General features: G+C 37.4%; 1 protein-coding gene across 10 annotated transcripts in view; it reads right to left on the bottom strand.

Annotated features, from left to right (window-relative positions):
• The window catches only part of ATP2B2 (ATPase plasma membrane Ca2+ transporting 2), a 653,989-nt gene that overhangs the window by 114,630 nt on the left and 520,182 nt on the right, over nucleotides 1–19,177 (bottom strand). For all 10 annotated transcript variants that reach the window (XM_051982255.1, XM_051982273.1, XM_051982284.1 and 7 more), the window contains 2 exons: nucleotides 13,193–13,450; nucleotides 10,433–10,558 (listed from right to left, as the gene is read on the bottom strand). In XM_051982255.1, the coding sequence (XP_051838215.1) occupies nucleotides 10,433–10,558; nucleotides 13,193–13,450 (384 nt within the window). The remainder of the gene's footprint in view (nucleotides 1–10,432; nucleotides 10,559–13,192; nucleotides 13,451–19,177) is intronic.

The raw sequence follows: 19,177 nt of genomic DNA, 5'->3' as shown, positions 1-19,177 counted from the left end.
TCTCTCCAGAACCTTGGTGCCTTTGTTCCCTTTGATGCTCAAATCTGTTCCAATGAATGGAATAGCTTCTCCTTATACCTCTATCCAGCTAAGGGAAGGCAGAATTGCAGAGCAGAAATGTTAATAGACCTGGAGTCAATTTTTGGCTTTGTTTTAATATTTCTTTCTTAATGTCTTGAGTCATTTCTCCATGTCTCACCCAAATATCATTCCTGGAAAAACACTGCAGCGTAGCTACTACTCCCCAGCATGCATTTCTCCACTCTCCCTTGAGTCACTCACAGCTTATGATGATTTTCTCTTTGGTTCATTCTAATTTTCTAGGAATTCAATTCTTGGGTGAGTTTTATTGCAGTTGATTCTTAGGTACTAATTCTCCTTGCCATTTTCCCCTCCCTGTCTATTCCATTTTGTATCACTTGTTTCATTTCTTTCATCTAGTCCTTATAACCAGGACATCCTTTTGTCTTAGATTCTACTTGAACTGGTCACATATTTACTCTCTTTTGGATTGCTCCCAGTCCAAAGTATTTATTTGTTACGCTAAGCATTTTTTTTAAATTTTATATTCTCTTCCAGCCTCAGCTTCTAGGTTAGGAGCTGGTGTTTGGGTCAAAATTGATTCCCATACTCCTGACTGGTATGTATGAGTCCTACTTGATCATGAATTCAGTGATTAAGATCAGGACCTATGATTTGATGGGAATTATTTAACTTCCTTTTAAGGTTCAAACCAAGGTTGCCTTGATGCTGGAATAAACCATGACCCTTGGCTACTGGTCTGTCTCTTCTACTGCAATTGCAAATTAGGCCCCTGGACTCCATTTTACCATGCGGGTCATTGATTTGGCCCTATCCCTGCTGTAAGGTTAGATTTTTTCACACTGTGCCTTCCACCTCTCCTGGAACACCCCCACTCAGTGCTTCTGCAAAATACTGGAATTCTTTTTATGTGCTCCTGGCCTGACTAGAAGGGCTCAACAGAGATCTTCTATGGTTTCCATTATCATTGTTCCTTCTAGGACAATTACCATTGTTCCTTCTAGGTCATTTTTAAGACTTTACTGGAGTATCTGTGGAGGAGCTGGACTTCTTAAGGTCCTAAAACACCACCCTCTTCCTCAATAAACATTTCAACAAATATTTATCAAGTGTCTATCCATCCTGTACAATGAAGAGAAACAAATTTAGATCTGATATAAGGGACATATTAAGAGAGTGAAAGCTGCTCCAAAACTAACTGAGCTATTTCAGAAGGTAGTGAGCCCCATTGCTAGAGCTTTTTCAGGAGATGCTCAATGTTACTTGTTAGGGATGTGGTACATACCCAGAAAAGACTGGATAGATAGTAACTGAGGTCCCTTCCCAAACATGAGATTATGAAATATATTCTATTTCCTAGCTAATGAATCATCTTTCCCAGGATCATGGGCTATAGGAAGAATACTGCTGGACTTGGAGGTATGTAAGCCTAACTTCAGATGCCCCAAAGAAAGACTAAGCCATATGGCCATGGGTAAATGAATTAACCTTTCTAAATCTTAAAATGGCAATAATGACCATAATAACTACAAGACCTTCACAGGGTTGAGGAAACAATGAAATGATTGGTGCCAAATACTTGGCAAACTGTAAAGAAGTCTCTAGATGACAGCTATTATGATTATCAACAAATCTTTGCTGAAAATTAAAAACATCATAAGTCCCTGTAGCAGACTATCTATAGCTTTGGCTTCGAAGGCTTAAGAGATTTAGAATTGGAAGGGACCTTGGAGAAAATTAATTCAAACTTTCATTTCTATAGATGAGGGAACTGATGCTCAGAGAGGTTAAGTATCAGAACAGGGATTTGCACTTGTGCCTTGGAATTCTAAATACAGCAATCTTTCTTCCATACCATGGTACCTTCCTGTGGAACAATAAGACAGGGGGAATCAGGAATAATTTCACCATCCCTACAGAACTCTTATTGCAGTAGCAAGTTCTGGTCTCCTCCAAGTTTCTGAGGATTATTTGTAATGCTCATAATCTTGATTCAAGGAAGTAAAAAAAAAAAAAAGGAGAACATTGGGAAAAGGCATTTGACATGAATTATCCCTCTTGGTTGGCTTTCCAAGTGAATCCTAAACTCCCTCAAATACAGAAAGAAATGTGCCATCTGTTATAGGCCCCAAGTATGTCTTCCCCAAGATGAGCCTAAGTTTGGGGTGGAGAAAGGATATCATAACAGAAGAATGATGGTTTGTGACTTTCAATAAGAGCACTGCAATTCAGTTTAAGTGATGTAGCCTTGATAATAAGAGCTTTGGGTTAGAAGTTGGGAAACTGGGTTCTGGTTTTGCTATTTCTCTGGACTAAACTTGGATAAGTCACTTAAGCACACTGGTGTAATTTATGTTCTTTTAAAAGGCATTTCAGCTATTCCTTTATTATCCTTTGCTCTTATCACATAAGTGGCCATTGTCCTCTATTAATCAGAGCATTTTTTTTCAGTAATATTAAGTATACCACATCTTGCATATGTATCATCTCAACATGGTAGTTTAATTACACCCAGTATGCATTTCTCTTTTTCCCCTGAGATTTCCCACTGCTTCGATTCTTCAGAGATGATTGTAGTAGTAAATTCAAATTCAAAACCAGACAACATCTCCAGTAGCACATGACTATTAAAACAATAGGCTTTTATTCCTTAGTGAAGCTGAGTATACTAAAAAGTAATTACCCAAATGCAACTGGGCTTATTTACTTACTTATTCTTCTACCTAATTCATTTGCAGTGGAGTTCCATAGATGCCATGTGGTGTCCATGCAATGTAAAAATATCCTTGGAAGGAGCTCTTAATCTTTTTAGAGCCTTGGGATCCTTTGGCAGTTTTGTAAAATACAAGAAACCTTTCTCAGAATAATGATTTTTAATTATCAGAATCATAATTATTATATTATTTTATATTAGTCATAATTAGAGGAAATGCTAACTTAGAGTTAGATAAATTGACTGTTTTTTCCATCCAAGTTCACAGCCCGCTTGAAAACTATCCACAAACTCCTTGAACATACAAGCATTTTAGGGATCCCAGGGGATGAGCTGCTGACCTTGAAAAAGGCCTCCAGTCCAGACTCATAATAAATAAATCCAGTTCAAAACCTGATTCTTTTCCTTATTACTTGAGTGACATAGACTAATCACTGATCTCTCTCAGTTTTATCATCTATAAAATGGGGAGAGGCTGTACCACATGGTATCTGAAGTCTCTTCTAGTTTTAGATCTAAGGTAGTACATGTAAATAATACACAGGCTGAAATAGTGATGGGATGTGAGCTTCATTATTTGAAAGAATCTCTCCATTGATTTTGAACTCTTTCAGAGATCAATAATCACCCAGTTTCAATTCCTCAGAGTGATAGGTTTACAGCATAGAACAATGTTATAAAAGATGTCATGATTTTTGGAAGGGGGAATTAAAAAGTTAGTGAATCCAAGATGGAAGCCTTCCTGGCCATATAACCATCCCTGTATTCATCACCATCACATGACTGTTCTTCCTTCTCCTACTACTCTTTTTCCTCCTTTTCTTCTTTCTTCTGTTACTACTACTCATCAGTATTACTACTACTACTACTGTTACTCCTACAACTATTTCTAAATTGGTGACAATGACAATAATGATGACTACTATTATCATAACTTTCAACGGTTACAACTTAATAATTATTACTTTTAATAATAGTAGTAGCCATCATTATCATCATAATTTGGGGATTTTCAAAGTATTCTCATAATAGCTACATGAGGGAAATTATATTTCTAAGTTTATCCATTTTACAGATGAGGAAACAGATTCAGGAAAGGAAAGATACTTATCACTGAAAATATCTCAGCCACCAATGGCTTGAGGGTCACCAAATGAAATTACGGAACGGCAGAGTGTTGAAGCAGTCCTAGAGATTAGTCATTCTAAGCCTGCCTTTTTACAGATGAGGAGACAGAAGCCCAAAAAGAAGAAATGCTTTGCCTAAGAACATACAGCTAGTCAGAGGCAGAGCAGAGACTCAAGTTTTTTGACTCTTGATTAAGATTATTTTCTTCTGCGATATTTTTGCCTCTTTAACAGAAGCATTGAGAGATAGCATAGTGGTGTGAATTCAGAGCCAGTCTCAGAAATAGGAATACCTGACTTTTAATCATAACTCTTACAATACTGACTATGCAATCCTGGCCAAGACAGCTAACCTCTTGGTACTCTGGGCAATTAAATTGTTTAGGTGCCCACATGCCATGAAAGAAGGAGTCTCTTCTTCTGAACTTTATTAGACCATTGAAATCACATATCTAGTCTCTATTACTATTAATGCTACCTCTTTCCATAAACTGACTTGTATTTACTTGTTATATCCCACCTCCACCATGGACTCTTTCCTTTAAGGGAAAGGGATTGTTTCATTTTAATCCTTCTAAGTCCAGTGCCGCACATAGTAGGTGTTTAATGAATAGATGATATTTAAACTGAATGACGGTGACAATGGAAAGAATGGTCAGGAAGATTTTCTTTTTTAAAAAATCCTTCTGCAGGTGAGATGGGAGAAGAGAGTCACAAAGAATTATCAAGTCTCCCTGAAGTGAGGATTAGCCTATTACAAGAAAAGTACATCTACTGGCACCCCCAGGCTAACGTGAAATTTGCCTGTTTGTTATCACTTGTATAGCTGATCCTTCTGGGACCCCTCTCTCCCAACTTTCATTGAATCAGAAATGGAAAATAGAGAGTTCTCTACCAGGGCTTTCAGGACTTTTAAGGCGTTCCTGTTTTAAATCTCAGGATGGCCAATTAGCACAAAGGATTTATTTTTCTCCCTGTTGCACTTGAGCTGGAGTATCCCTGATCAGAAGAACTCTGCCTACTGATATTCAAAGAAAGGGAACTGGCTGCACTTTGAGTTGCCCTGGCATGGGGCCACTCAGCTACCCAGTCAGGCAAAGCCCCAGAGCCAAGGATCCCAGACGGCTTAGAATATATTGGAGCTCCTTATTGTTGCAACTCAAAGAGAGGGCCCAGGACAACCTTTCAAGAGCCATATCAATTGCTCACAGTCTTTCATTGCACAATGGAGATTAGAAGTCCAGGACTCTGAACAAGCAAAACATGGCATTGCCCAGTGAGAATATTTTCCCTCTCTCTCTAGAGCTATATGAGGTGTGGTGTAAAAAAAAAAAAAAAGAGTACTGGTCTTGAGGTCAGGGAACCTGGATTCCAGCCCTGGCAATAATCGACACTAACAAGCGGTGCAATCTTTAGCAAGTTATTTGCCCTCTTTTGGCCTTATTTTCTCCAACTGTAAGACAAGGGGTTTGGATCAAATGAGTTCTAAGAATTTTCCCTGCTCTAACATCTGACTGATTCTAAATACATCTCTCTCCAATCTCCCACCAACCCTAGCCAGTTCCTAAAATGTAGACAATGTCAGCACCTTAAGCCCTGCTTTTAATATCGCTAGACTATAATCCAATGGGATAATATGAATTGTACTTTGCAAACTCTAAAGTATTATATAAATGCTAATATCATTATAACTTGTTGGCATGAATACGTCTCCTAAACTCCTGAGAGATATAGGGAAGGAAAAAAAAGTGGGACGGGCCAGGAATGGGGAGATAGCATTAGGTTTTGGATAGTATGCTGGACTTAAGAGATAGGACGATCAATGCTTATGTTTATGCTTATGCTTATCAAATACTATGCTTAATAGCTATGTGACCATGAGTGGGTCATTTAAACTCTGTGAACCCCCAGTTTTGTCACTTGTAAAGTGGGAGCATCAAAATTATTTTCATATTTATTCTGAAGTTATTCTAAGGCTCAAATAAGATAATACTATCTACAAAGTAATTTACAAACTTTTTTGCAGAAGGATTTTCCTTCTGAAATCACTTCCCATTTACTCTGTATGTACCTTTTTATTGGCATGTAGTCTTCCCCCTTTAGACTTGGAATTTTTTGAGGACAAGGAGAATGTTTTTGCTCTTCTTGAATTCCCAGTGCTTAGCACAATGCCTGTCCTATATTAAGTATCCAATAAATGTGTCCATGGCACTTATTATTTCTTCATTGTATCCTTTCCACCCTCTCCCATGGACAGTGAAGCATCCTAAAAAATTACCTGGCACATAGTAAATGTTCAACAGAATGTTTGCTTACTGATTAAAGTAAAATAAGAGTAGAATAGTCTGAATATAGCTTTACATGAGTTCAAACAAGACATATTTGATGCAACATTCACTGAAGAACACTTGCTTTGTGACCTAGTCTAGGTTGGGAAAGAGAAGCACAAGATAAGGTGCCCCTGCCCTCAAGAAATTCAGAAATTAATTTATTCACCAATTATTTAGGTGTCCTACTTTATGCAACAAAGACGGGATTTTATTGCAGAGTATTATGTTGGGCGTCAGGAGCTATCTGGATTCAAATCTCACCTCTGACTACTGATATATTAGCTATATGGTCAAGAACTTATCATCGATCCACTCTGTGGTTTATTGATTGATTGTTTCCCCCTCTGTAAAATGGGGATAATAGCAGCATCTGCTTTACAGAGTTGTTGAAAAGCCCAAATGAGATCATGTATATAAAGTATTTAGTAGGTTTGCACTCTCAATTTAAAGTCCTTTGCTGGGAAGGCAAGATATACATACATGAAAGTAATTATTAACAATGTTAAAATTGTTTTCTGCTTTGGATTTTAAGGCAAATAAATCATTGGAATTGTGATGGGATTTCAAAGAAAGAAGAGATTATTGGTCTGGAATGGTCAAGAATGACTGGAAGAACGAGTGCTAAAAATGGGCCTCAGATTACGGATCAGAATTTGGATAGCATAACGAGAACAGTCCATGGGTGAGAGGGACAGCATTGGTGAAAATTTAAAGAAAGCACTGAGCCAGCCAGGAGTGCGTGCATCCCACCTATGAGCAGGACTCAAAAATATGATCAACAGCATGAGTGTTAGGTTCATTGAGTCTGGTCAGAAATCCTACTGAGTCTGATGAGAAGTCCAAAGCACTCTGACTTTCTCTCTGAGCGCAGATGCCAAGGGAATCTGGTGCCCTACTTTTTTCTATTCCTCCCTGGGAGTGACATCTTCATTGCCTACAGTGCTCTCAGAATTCATGGAGGGGCCTCGGGACAGAGAGAAAGAATAAATGCCATCCCTTTGTGTGAGTGGAAAAGCTCTGCTCCTGGGGGTGGGAAGGAGAAGAGAAGCAGAATGTATAATGTAACTGCTCAACCACTGGAGGCCAGTGAGCTGGGATACAATAGAATAGCATTAAGGACGGGGGCTTCAGAGACAGAAGGCTCAGCTGGGCCTTTGCTGACCTCAGGAAGCTAAGCTGATCTTTGTCTGATCAACTCTGAAGCCTAGAACAAATGATGTGACTCCTAACACCCAGATCTTATCACTCACTCCTACGAGTCAATGAGACGATAATAGTCCTTCCATGACTGCTATTTTTAGGAAGAAAGCTCCTGGATCATAGTTTTAAGACCTGAAAAGGATCTTAAAACAATGCCCCTGACCAGTGCATCCCACTTTATTTTACAGATATTTTGTTATATTAATGAGAGCCAACACAATGCAGTAGTCAGAAGATCAGCCTTAGAATCAGGAATACCTGGATAGTCGTCTTGCCTCTGATTCATGCTAGCCGGGTGACCCTGGAAAAGTTGCTTAATCTCTCAGTGCCCTGATTAATTTCCAAGATTATAAATGACAAAAAAAAATTGATCTGTAGCTACAGAAGTCCACACCAGGAGTTCTTTACAATGAAGAAATCATTGGTTCAGAGGACTCCTCCCACTTAATGACAAAAGAAAAGGCATATTAATCCCCATTTTCTATAGCACTCTCAGATATACCAAGCTTTTCTCTAATACCTAAACAAGGTAGATGGCATAATTACAATTATCCCCATTGTACAGGTGAGGAAACTGAAGGCTAGAGAAGTGTAATCATGTGTCAAAATTCACGTGATTATTAAATAACAGAGCTCTCATGATAATTAAGTGGGAAGCAGGGGCAGAATTTGAACTCAGGTCCTCTGCCTCCAAATCCAGGCCTCTTTCCCCATCATAAAACATTATTTTCTTCCCAGTAAGGTCATTTATATTCATCAACCCTGAGCATCCCAGGCTGAAAGGAAAGAGTACTCAATAGGCCTGGCTGTTACTTCCCCATCATCTCCATCAACAGACTGTTTAGCACCTACCATGGCTGATGGGAAAGCACAGGAACTTACACTAGCTGGATAGCTTGGATTCATACAAGGTAGAGATACTGTAGAAGTCCCTAAAGGTCCCATAAATTAAGTGATTCGGAAAGACCCTTAGTGACTTCTGAGTAGGGTATGATCACCTGGGGCTGCAGAGGTAGATAAAGATTCTGGAGAGGGAGGATTTTATCTAGGCTTGAAGATTAGAAAGGAGAATTCAGGCAAGAGAAAAAGAAAGAGGAAAGCATTCTAGGCAGAGGCGAGTTTCATAGACTGGGTGGGAAAGACCATGACATAAGTGGACAACAATGAGGAGACTAGTTTAGTTAGATTAGAAAATGCTTGGTGTAGTGGACGGTGAGGAAAACTAGGTCCGAACCAGATAAATAAGACTCTGAATGAAAGTCAAGATAATTTTACTTTTATGATTTTGTTAGACAATAGTTTGGGGGGTGCAGGGTTTCTGAGCAGGAAGTATGGTAAAATGAGATTTTTTCCAAGTAATCAGCTAACTGTGTATAGGATAGGATAGAAAAGAAAGGGTTGAAACTGTTATGAGAATACAAATAAAAATAATTAGGGACTGGACAAGCAATAGAAAGAAAAAAATCAAGTACAAAATGGGAGAAACTATAGCTGTGACTTCAACTGGAGATTCACCTACTCACTACTCTACTCTTTAATTCTTCAACGCTCTTCCCTTTTAAAAGGCACTACAACTCTGATGTTTCAAAAAGTCCTTTGAAAATAAAAATTATTGATTCAAGGCAATAGCCATCTTGACCCCAGGTAAACTTTTCCTCACAAAGTCCTGGTCAGCTGGACATATCTTGATTGGCTCCAATTGCACTTGAAAACTACAACACACCTAATCTCCAGAGAGAAGAAATTACCACAGTAGGTTCAGCAATAGGAACACTGATTTAAGGCAGAAAATCTAGGTTTGAGCCCCAATCCTACCAGGAATCTCCATGTAACTTTAGAAAAGTCACTATTTCTATGAGTTTCAGTTCATCCATAAAATAAGAGAACTGAACAATTTGTTTTCTAAGGTCTTTTTCACTTATAATTTTCTATCTTCTAAAGTATCCCTCTATTTCTAACAATATTCTATCTCTTAATATTTCATGTTATAAGGTCCCTTCCAAAGCCAACAGTTTACATTCTAGCATTCCATGGTCAAAAGTTACTCTTAGCTCTGACAATCCCTGTTATGATATTTTATATTAGAGCATTCTATATTATAAGCTCCCCTCTAACTCGGACATTCCATGTTGTGATATTCTGTGTCTTAAGGTTCCTCCCAAATCTAAAAGATTTTGTCCAAATACACTATGTTCTCAGTTTCCTTCCAGTTTGAACATTCCATATTGCAATATTCTATTTCTAAGAGCCCCTTTGAAATCTAGTAATTGTGTTCTAGTGATCCTAGGGAAGTTACTTAACCCCAGTTTGTCTCCCAAAAAATAAAGAGATCTAATAGTTCTATGTTCTAAGGTCCCTTCCAGATTTCACAGTTTTAACACTCTGGGTTCTAAGATCCCTTTCAAATTTCAGGGTTTTTTTTTTTTTTAAACATTCTAGGTTCTAAGATACCTTTCAGATTGAAAAGTTGTAATTATATTCTATGTTCAAGGATTCCTTTCAGATTTAACAGTTTTAACATTCTAGGTTCTGACTCTCCCATTTTAAACAAATAAGCTTAAACTATAGTCAGGTCAGACCAAGATAACCCAGCAGCCAGACCCCATCACATTCCAGAGGAAATACCTGCTTCCTGTTTATATAAGAGAGAAGGAGGCACAATTCTCATTCCTTCCTGGCTTTAACATCAAATCATTTGGGAGAAATGAGAACAAAGTTCAGCTTTTCATAAAGTGAAACAGGAGTTGGTATTTAATGAATCAAGTCAAGTTTCAGTAGAATGAATTCCTCCATTTTGGTTAAACTAGGGAAAGAGAATTCAAAACTAATGATCTGTCTTTTCAAGACTTTATACCATTTCCCTATGCACAAGGGACAGGGGAGGTAGGAGACAGACTCTGAGACAAACCGAGATAACAACATCTCCTGGACTGGAAGAATTTTTATCCAGTCAATTATTGTGGGAAGAGAGGATGATGTGTAAATTTCTACAGTGGAAACGGAGTATCACTACATCTCACCTGAAAGCAGCATGGGGTCCTTGTCCACTGATTTGCGGACCTGGTCAGACTCCCCAGTTAAAGAGCTTTCATCAATTTTAAGGTCATTGCCTTGGATGAAGATCCCATCAGCAGGAAGTAGGTCACCTGTTTAAAGGAACAAAGGCAGAACAAAGATGAGAAAGTGAGTGAAAATCCTTCTTTGAAAACACTGGCCCTCCTACCCCAAAAGAATGCACTATCCTTAATGGAATACAGGGTACCATTTGACCACAGAATCAAGATCTTTCCTAGCAGAACAAAGGTTCTTGACCTTTTTTGAATAATGGATTTCTTGAAGAGTCTAATGGAAGACTATGAATCCCTCTTAAAATCCAGGTTTTAAATCCATAAGATAAAATACAGATGATTATGAAGGAAATCAATGATACTAAAATAGTTATCAAAATATTTTTTAAATAAGTTTAGGGACTCCAGTTTAAGAGACTCTGCAAGAGAGCCCCACAATAACCCATTCCAGTTCAATATGTAAGCGCTCTGTTGTAACATTTAGACCACAGAACATTTAGACTACAGAAATTCCAGCTGTTCTCTAGCTCTCTAGCATCATAAGTTTCTACTTGAATTCCCCACCTGAGGCAAAGAATTTTCAGCTACTTTCCTGGCCTTACTTGCCCCCATCTAAAAGGTATTCATCTCTGATCTACAGATCACCATAAGTCCTAAATAATTAGTCATATATTCTCCAGGATACACCTTTGGACTAGATGTCCCAAACTTGGAATGCTCCCCTCCCTCCCTAATCCCACAGACTACCTGATTTCCTTCAAGACTCAGCTAATGCATCATCTGCAGATCGCCTCTCCAGTCCCCCTCACTGCTATTTATTCCTCCTGTAAAGTGACTTCTCTTTTAAATGCATTTTAGCTACCTTGTGTTTTAAATGTCTCCCCATTAGAATAATAATGACAATAATCATAACTAATATTTATACATGCCAATGAACTTCCTATTTTCATAATACTTTCATCTATCTTCTATATTTCCTACATGGATCTAGATCTTTATATATCAGCTCTCCCATTAGAATGTAAGCTCCTTGAGAAGCAGCCATGGTTCTTGCTTTTTATTTGAATTTTCACTTATTTGCACAGTCTGACAACTAGTGAGCACTTAATAATACTCATTAATTGACTGGCATTTCTATTCTGAAGAGGTAAATCCTAGAATTATATATCTTCATCAGTTTATCTGGATCAAGGGGCCAGAAAATTAGGTAAAATATGCAGAGAAGGATTCCTTTTGTAGTACTACTGGACTAGAAGAGAGGTAGGGAAGCTTTTTCTCTGCCAAGAGTCATTTGGATATTTAGAACATGATTCACAGGCTATACAAAATTTTCAATTTATAGAACGAAAACAGCAGGAGAGTATTATACCTAGCCTTCAGCTCATCATTTATGGTTAATTATGCAAAAGACTTCATAGGCCTCATACAGTCCAGAAGCTGGACATTCCCCACCCCTGGACTAGAATTAAATAGTTAATAAAATCTCTTCCAAATCTAAAATTCTGTGGGTATCTCTAACCAGACTTTTGCCGCTGCCTTTAGATCTTTCTCTCCTCCCACCTTACCAAATAGTGTTCCCAGTTTAAATTCTATAACATGAAACGAGATATTATATGTATATATAGCATATATGTTAAATGATTCAAAAACTTTAAAGAGCTAACTAAATTGCCTATTATTACTGATATTCCTAGGAGTATCTGACTTAGAAAAGGGGAGGGATTGTTTTAATTTGCATTTCTCTAATTAGTAATGATTTAGAGCATTTTTTTTAACATGACTATAGATATCCTGGGTTTCTTCCCTTGAGAACTGTCTCAAATTGGAAAAGATGATAAAAAAGGAAAAAGATAAGTGCTGGAGGGACTGTGGGAAAACAGGCACCACAGATGTACTATTGGTGGACCTATAAATGGGAACAAAAATTTTGGAAAGCAATTAGGAATTATGCCTAAAAAAGATACTAAAAAACATATGTCCTTTGACCAAAATATACCACTGCTAGGCCTGTACCCAAAAATGATCAAAGAAATAGGAAAAGAGACTATATGTGCAAAAATGTTTACATAAGCTCTTTTTCTGATGGCTGTAAATTGGAAAGTAAAGAGATGCTCAACAATTAAAAGAATGGCTCAAAAAATTACAGTATATAAATATGATAGACTATCATTGTAGTATAAGAAATGAGGAGAAAATAGATTGTTTTTTTAAAGTCATGCAACATATATTTCCATATTAGGCTGATGTAAAAGAAAACACAAACAAAATAAAACAAAAATAAAATTATAAAAGTATGCCTCAAACTGCATTCAGAATTTATCAGTTCTGCCAGTTTTTCCATCTGTAAAATAGATTAAATGGCCTCTAATGCTTTCTCCTAGGTTTCAATCAATGATTAGATTATCTAGATTTTTTTACCACACTTCCAGTGATTGTCTTTTCAACCCATTGCTTGATCTTGAACCTTGGCTCTTCTTTCCTATCCTTTCCCCATAGGATAAGACCTACCTTTGGGCTCATTGGCCTTCATGTCCATACTGGACTTATCAAACACTGATATTGTTCTCTTCAACCAAGACTTGACCTAGATGCCCAGGCTGGCCCACCCCACATCACCTAAACTCTAAGTCAAGCACCAAAACTATGAAAGAGTGGAAGACAACAGAGATTCTGAGGGGGGGGTGGTTGGAGGGGAAGGGCTGGGAAACTTACCGTATTTTACCTGGGCAATGTCACCAACCACGATCTCTGCCACTGGAATCTGGATCACCTGGGCTCCCCGGACCACGGTAAACTTCTGCTCCTGTTCAATTCGGCTCTGCAGACCCCGGAACTGCTTCTCCTTGCTCCAGTCATTAAAGGCAGTGACAAGAACAACACAGATAACTGAAAGAAGTATGGCGGCCCCTTCAATCCAGCCAGCTTCTGCCTCTCCTTCATCTTCGGCCCCAGCTTGGGCTGTCGCACACCCTATATGGAAAAAGGGAAAAAGAACCATAAATAAAATCAAATAAGAGAAAGAGATCAATAAATGTAACTTAGTTCACCAAAATAAGACAAAAATAACTTAGAAAATAAGTGACCCAAACTGACCAGCCTACCAAAAAGAATCTTGCCCTTCTCAAAGGTTAAACACCAATAGTAAAAGCTAAGTAAGTGCTACTTCTTGATCATACCTAGCACACACATAAGACCATAACTTTTTTTTTTAGTAATTCCACATCTTTTATTATATCTTCCCCTGATAATAATCCAGGTTATTCCTTCCTATTTCACAGATGAGAAAACTAAATGTCCCCCAAAATTAATTTATTGTTTACATAATAGGGAGACCTTGAGAAAGTTACTTACCTGATTTGTTCATCAGCTTCTTAAAATGATGGGGAGCAAATTATTAGAGATGGAAAGTATCTTAGAAATCCTCTAGTTCAACCTATTCATTTTATTTATAAGATCCAGAGAAGTTAAATGATTTACTCAAGATTACATGGGTAATAAATACCAAATACAGAATCCTTTTCATTAGGCTATGCTGCTATTCTCTTTAATACTAAAAAGGGAACTCATAAATGAGACTGTGACTTACAAAGATTAAAAAAGGTAACATAGCTAGTAAATGTCCAAGGTAGAATTTGAGAGTAATTTGCAGAAGTGTTTTCATTTATCAAGTAAGAATATGATTGATTACCTTTAAGGTCATTTCCAGCTCTAAAATCCTATACGCACATCAAAAGTCACAAAACTAGCAACAAGTTGGAATTAAAACTCCATCTTTTCTCACTTCCAGTTCATGCTCTTCCCATCATGCTTTTGTCTTAAGGGCTGCTCACCTTCGATAGTTCAAGGAGATGCTATTTATTTGCCAAGTAAGTGTTCCTTCCAATTATTCAGGGGAACAGTTTAGGAAAACTTCTTAACCACAGATGCCTGACTCAGAAGGGCAATTAAGCTTTTAAGCACAGGAGGATAGAAGCACAAAAGTACAAATTATCCCCTCAAAAACATTCCCCAAAGGAGTTGTGGTTGGACCAGGGGCCCAATTTTGCCCCAAGAAAGAAAGAAGAGTGATTTATGGTGAGCAGGCAGGCTATAATGAGAAGTAGTAGCATACAACGTAGGAGAAATCAAAGCTGAGAACTAGAGAAAAATTTCTGGCAAAGAACATTATAAGACTTTACAATTGTCTGCAAGATCAATGTTGAACTCTTGACTGACAAAATCTAAAATTAGACTGACCAAAGCATTAGAAAACACACCTACAGGGCGGCCAGCAATCACTTCTCCCTTATAGAATGAAAGGGGCTAGACAGGGTAATTCCTTAGGCTCCTTTCAGCTCTGGCAAACAATAAATAAATGATGATAACAGGAAAAGTACCAAATAAATGTTTGGAAATAAGGTACACATCTCATTTTAAAATTACCTTCTCATATATCTTCCTTCTAAGATTGCTTTCCATCTACACATGTATTATATGTAGATAGTTATTGCATCTTGGCTCCATCCATTAGAATGTGAGGTCCTTGAGGGCAGAGACTGTTTTGTTATCTTTCTTTGTATCTCTAACACTTAGAACAGAGTCTAGAGTATAGTTAATGTATAACAATTGCTTGTTTACTGACTCACTGACTGACACCTGGCCAGACGAGTCATACTTTGTTCAAAGGCCACTATATCAGTTTTCAAAAGTTTCTTTTCTTATTTCCTGACCAGTTTAACAGCTTTTCTAGATCAGCCATTTCTGTGATTTGAGGCAGCTGTTTAAACAGCACAAACTATGTGGTAAATGACTGGTCCAAATATGTTTTACTGTTGTATATATGACATGGAGTCAGCTACACTGGCAACAATGTTGTATATTACTTCCTCCACCAAAAACTACCCAATCTTGACTCCATGGTAGAAAATACCTATTTACTCTAAAATTAATATTAGCATAGTCAAGTTTTCAAAAAGAGTAACAAAATAGATTCTTCAAAATAAAGCCTGCAGAACTGGAATTTAAGTCCTAGGAAAATTCAAGAATGTATTAGAGGGAATGTTTATCAACATTTATAAACATTCCAGAAGCAATAGTCATTAAGAGACAACATGGGTTTGTCATAAGCAAACTTAGCAAATTGACATAATTTTCTTTTTCCAACAGAGTTAAATGGTGGGCAATTGATGATGATGTTGAAGACCTAGGATATCTGAATCCCTGCAATGTGTATGAAAAAGTCTTTCCTGAGATCCCTGTAAAATGGATGAGAATGTCCTAAGAGGGATTTAGCATGGTTATCACCCAAAGAGTGGTTATCAACATCAATATAAAGACAAATCTCTAGTTGAAGACCACTAGATCCTTAGCTCTATTCAGTTTGACATTTATCAGTAACTTGTATGAAGGTATAGAGGGCACACATTACTAGATCTGAGGCTAAATGCAACTGAGGGAAAGAGAATACATTAGAGAGAGAATCAAGATCCAAAATCCCACAAGGTTAACATTTAAAAAGACCATGAGTATCAAGGCATTCTTAAATTCTGATCCTTCCACTGCTAGAAAAAAAAAGTACCAAAGCTAATAAAGTAAGACTGAAGAATTGGAAAACATGTATTCTTATACTTGAGTTCAAGAAATTCATTGGATAAGTCCACAAGTAAAGAATTAACAACAATTTAAGGGAAAAGGATCTAGGAGCTGTACAACTTGCAAAATCAATATCTGTAATGAGACATAATTCAAAAAAATGCTCTTAGACTGACTTAAGGAATAATGGAGGTGACAGCTACCATGTACTCTACCTAGTCAGACCACACCTCTAGTACTGTGCAGTTTTAAACACCAAAAGTTTAGAAAGGACTTATGCAAATCTAAGAGCAGTGGGTGCAAAGTGAGAAGAGGATGGCTTCAGTCTGATGTAAGGAAAATCTGGATAGAATTGTCCAAAAGGGGATGGAGTGGGTTCTCCCTCACTAGGAGTCTAAGGGGAAATTGATAGGTTCCTTCTTAAGTTGTTGTAAAGAAGATGCTTATTCAGGTATGGGATGGGTATATTATGTTCCTTACAAGTCTGAGAATCTGTGATTCCTATCATGGCCAGTGGAATTCTTGTACCATGCTGTACCATGCTGTCACCCTGATAATGAATAGGATCATAGATTTAGAAGAATTCTAAATCCTAGATTTAAACCAAGACCAGAAGATTTCAATGATTTGCCTATATAGATCTTATCTTTCTTCTACTGATAGGAGAGATGGTTTAGTTCATCTTTGTATCCCCAAGAGTATCTAGTACAGTACCTTACATGCTCTTGGCCTATAATTTGATATATTCTGGGCGTCCTCAGCTTCCATGTCTTTCTTCACATGCTACTTCCTCCACCTAGCATGTCTTCCCCTCTCATCTCTGTTTATTTCTTTCCTAACTTGGCAAATGTAGTGTAGGACTTAAAATTAAAAAGACCTGGGCTCAGGTATAGTCTCTGACACTAGTGTGTGATGACTTTGTGCCACTCACTTAATCTCTCTACCTCAGCTTCCTCATCTGCAAAATGAGTGCACAATACTACCAAGTCTCTCATAAGGTAGTTGTGAGACTCAAAGGAAATAACGTATGCAAATCTTAATGTACTATATAAATGACAACTATTATATTATCTTAGTCAAAACACAATTCAAAAGTTTCCCTAATGTGCATCTCCAATATGTCTTTTTCACCTAAACTTCCACAATATTATGTCTGTTTAATGGTATTTCCTTATATTCTTTGGAAGAACTAGTTTTCTCTCCATCAATCTAAAAATACTCCTCAAGAACAATTAGTTCATCTCATTTGCCTTTGTATTTCCCATAGTGTCTACCACAGGGTCTTGTCCACAGGAGGCAAGTGGCAAATGTTGAATTGTGTATGTTGAAGAGAAGATGATAAATACAGCGAATAAACATCTGTTGGAGAACCAAGTTGCTTTCCTGGCTCCCTTTCCAAAGATCACAGCTATGAATTCAACATTACAGAATTACAAATATTGCTTTACCATGTTTCTCATTTCCTGTTGGTGCCAAAAAAAACCCAATATTGCTTTCAAAAAGGCTGAGGCAGAAAGCTAAACATATGCATGGTTTACCAAGTTTTAAAGAATTTTAATTACAATTTACTTAAGATTAAGCAAAACTTGGGGAGATTGGTGGTGTAATGGAGAAGGGGTAGGCTTGGAGCCAGGAAGACTTCTTTCTGAATTCAAAATTGACTTCAGACATTAACTAGCTGTGTAACACTGATCATGGCCAAGTCATTTAACCTTCTTTGCCTCAAGTTCCTCATCTATAAAATGAATGACAGAAGGAAATGGCAAACCACTTTAGTATCTTTGCAAAACGAAAATTCAAATGGAGTCACAAAGAATCAGGCACAACTGAAAAATGACTTAAACACAACTGAAATCATTATAACATTTACCAGTGAATCAAAAGATACTTTGGGATCATTACAATGCCTCTAGGCACATCAAACAGTGTTGGTATTAAAATCAGGAAGACATGAATATAATCCTGCTTTAGATACTTAGTAGAGATTTGTATGATAATAGACAAGTCCCTAAAATTCCCTCAACCCCACTTTCTCTAGCAGTAAAATAGGAATAACAACAGCACCTACTTCAGAGGGAATTGAGGGTCAACTAATAAATATTTAAAATGCTTTGCAAATTTAAAGCAAATTTAAGTGCTAGTTATTATTATTGTACAGGAAAGTCTAGATTATCTCAAGAATGGGTTTCTATACCTCAAACAACTCTTGTTCTAGCTCATATCATTAGCCAGAGGAAGAAAGTGAGATCCAGAGAAGGGAAGATTGCCCAAGCTTACACACTGTGTTTGTAGGAGATTTAGGGTTAGAATTCTGGGTGATCTCTGAAACTGGTACTGTTTCCACAACATCAGGCTGCCTCTCATTTCCTCTGGAGGCTAATTACAAAAGGAACTTTTTAATAAGCAAAATAAGTTAATTGTGCTTTCGTGAAACCTCCACCTTCTCAGTCATAGGAAATCTTGTATCAGAATCCCAAGGGTGTGATAAAGAGAAAGGGGTAGGGGAAAAAAAAACAGGACTAGCACCATGGACAGCAGAATGGAGGGTGGGGGCAAGTGGAGAGGAAAGGGAGATGAGCATGACTTTTCCAGTAGGAAAAAAAGAACTTCCTAATTGATAAATGGGAGTGGGAAAGAATAAAGATGTGGAAGGAACTACAGGTACAGGTTCTATCACGTGAGCAATAGGCAAGTGGCATTAAATAAAGTTGTATTTTCAATTTGAACTTCAATTTAGAAGAGGTAATGGTTAGCATCCATTTCAGTTCTGACAGTTTTGTGTTATAACAGAAACTCCTCTGCTGGGTTTGCTACATTGTATAAAAATCCAAACATTCAGGACTATCTCATTCTCTCAAGTCAAAATATTACAAGAATATAGCCCTTACTAAAAACTACAAATTGCCCTGAGAAGGGTAAATGATTAGTCTTTTATTGACAGTTTAAAAAAAGGAAGAAGACTCTAAGGGAATCCCCTTAGTGAAAGAAGAAATAAATTGTCCTGACGTACTTCTTAGGACAATGCATACCTGGATAATAACAGCCTGTATAACACCACTAAATGTGATGATGATATCAATGAAAAATAAAGCTAATGTTTACAAAGCAAAGCCCTTTCCATGTTTC

Source organism: Antechinus flavipes, chromosome 1, assembly GCF_016432865.1.
Source record: "Antechinus flavipes isolate AdamAnt ecotype Samford, QLD, Australia chromosome 1, AdamAnt_v2, whole genome shotgun sequence".
Taxonomy (NCBI): domain Eukaryota; kingdom Metazoa; phylum Chordata; class Mammalia; order Dasyuromorphia; family Dasyuridae; genus Antechinus; species Antechinus flavipes.
The sequence above is the reverse complement of the archived record's forward strand: the minus strand, read 5'-3'. Positions and strand labels throughout refer to the sequence as shown.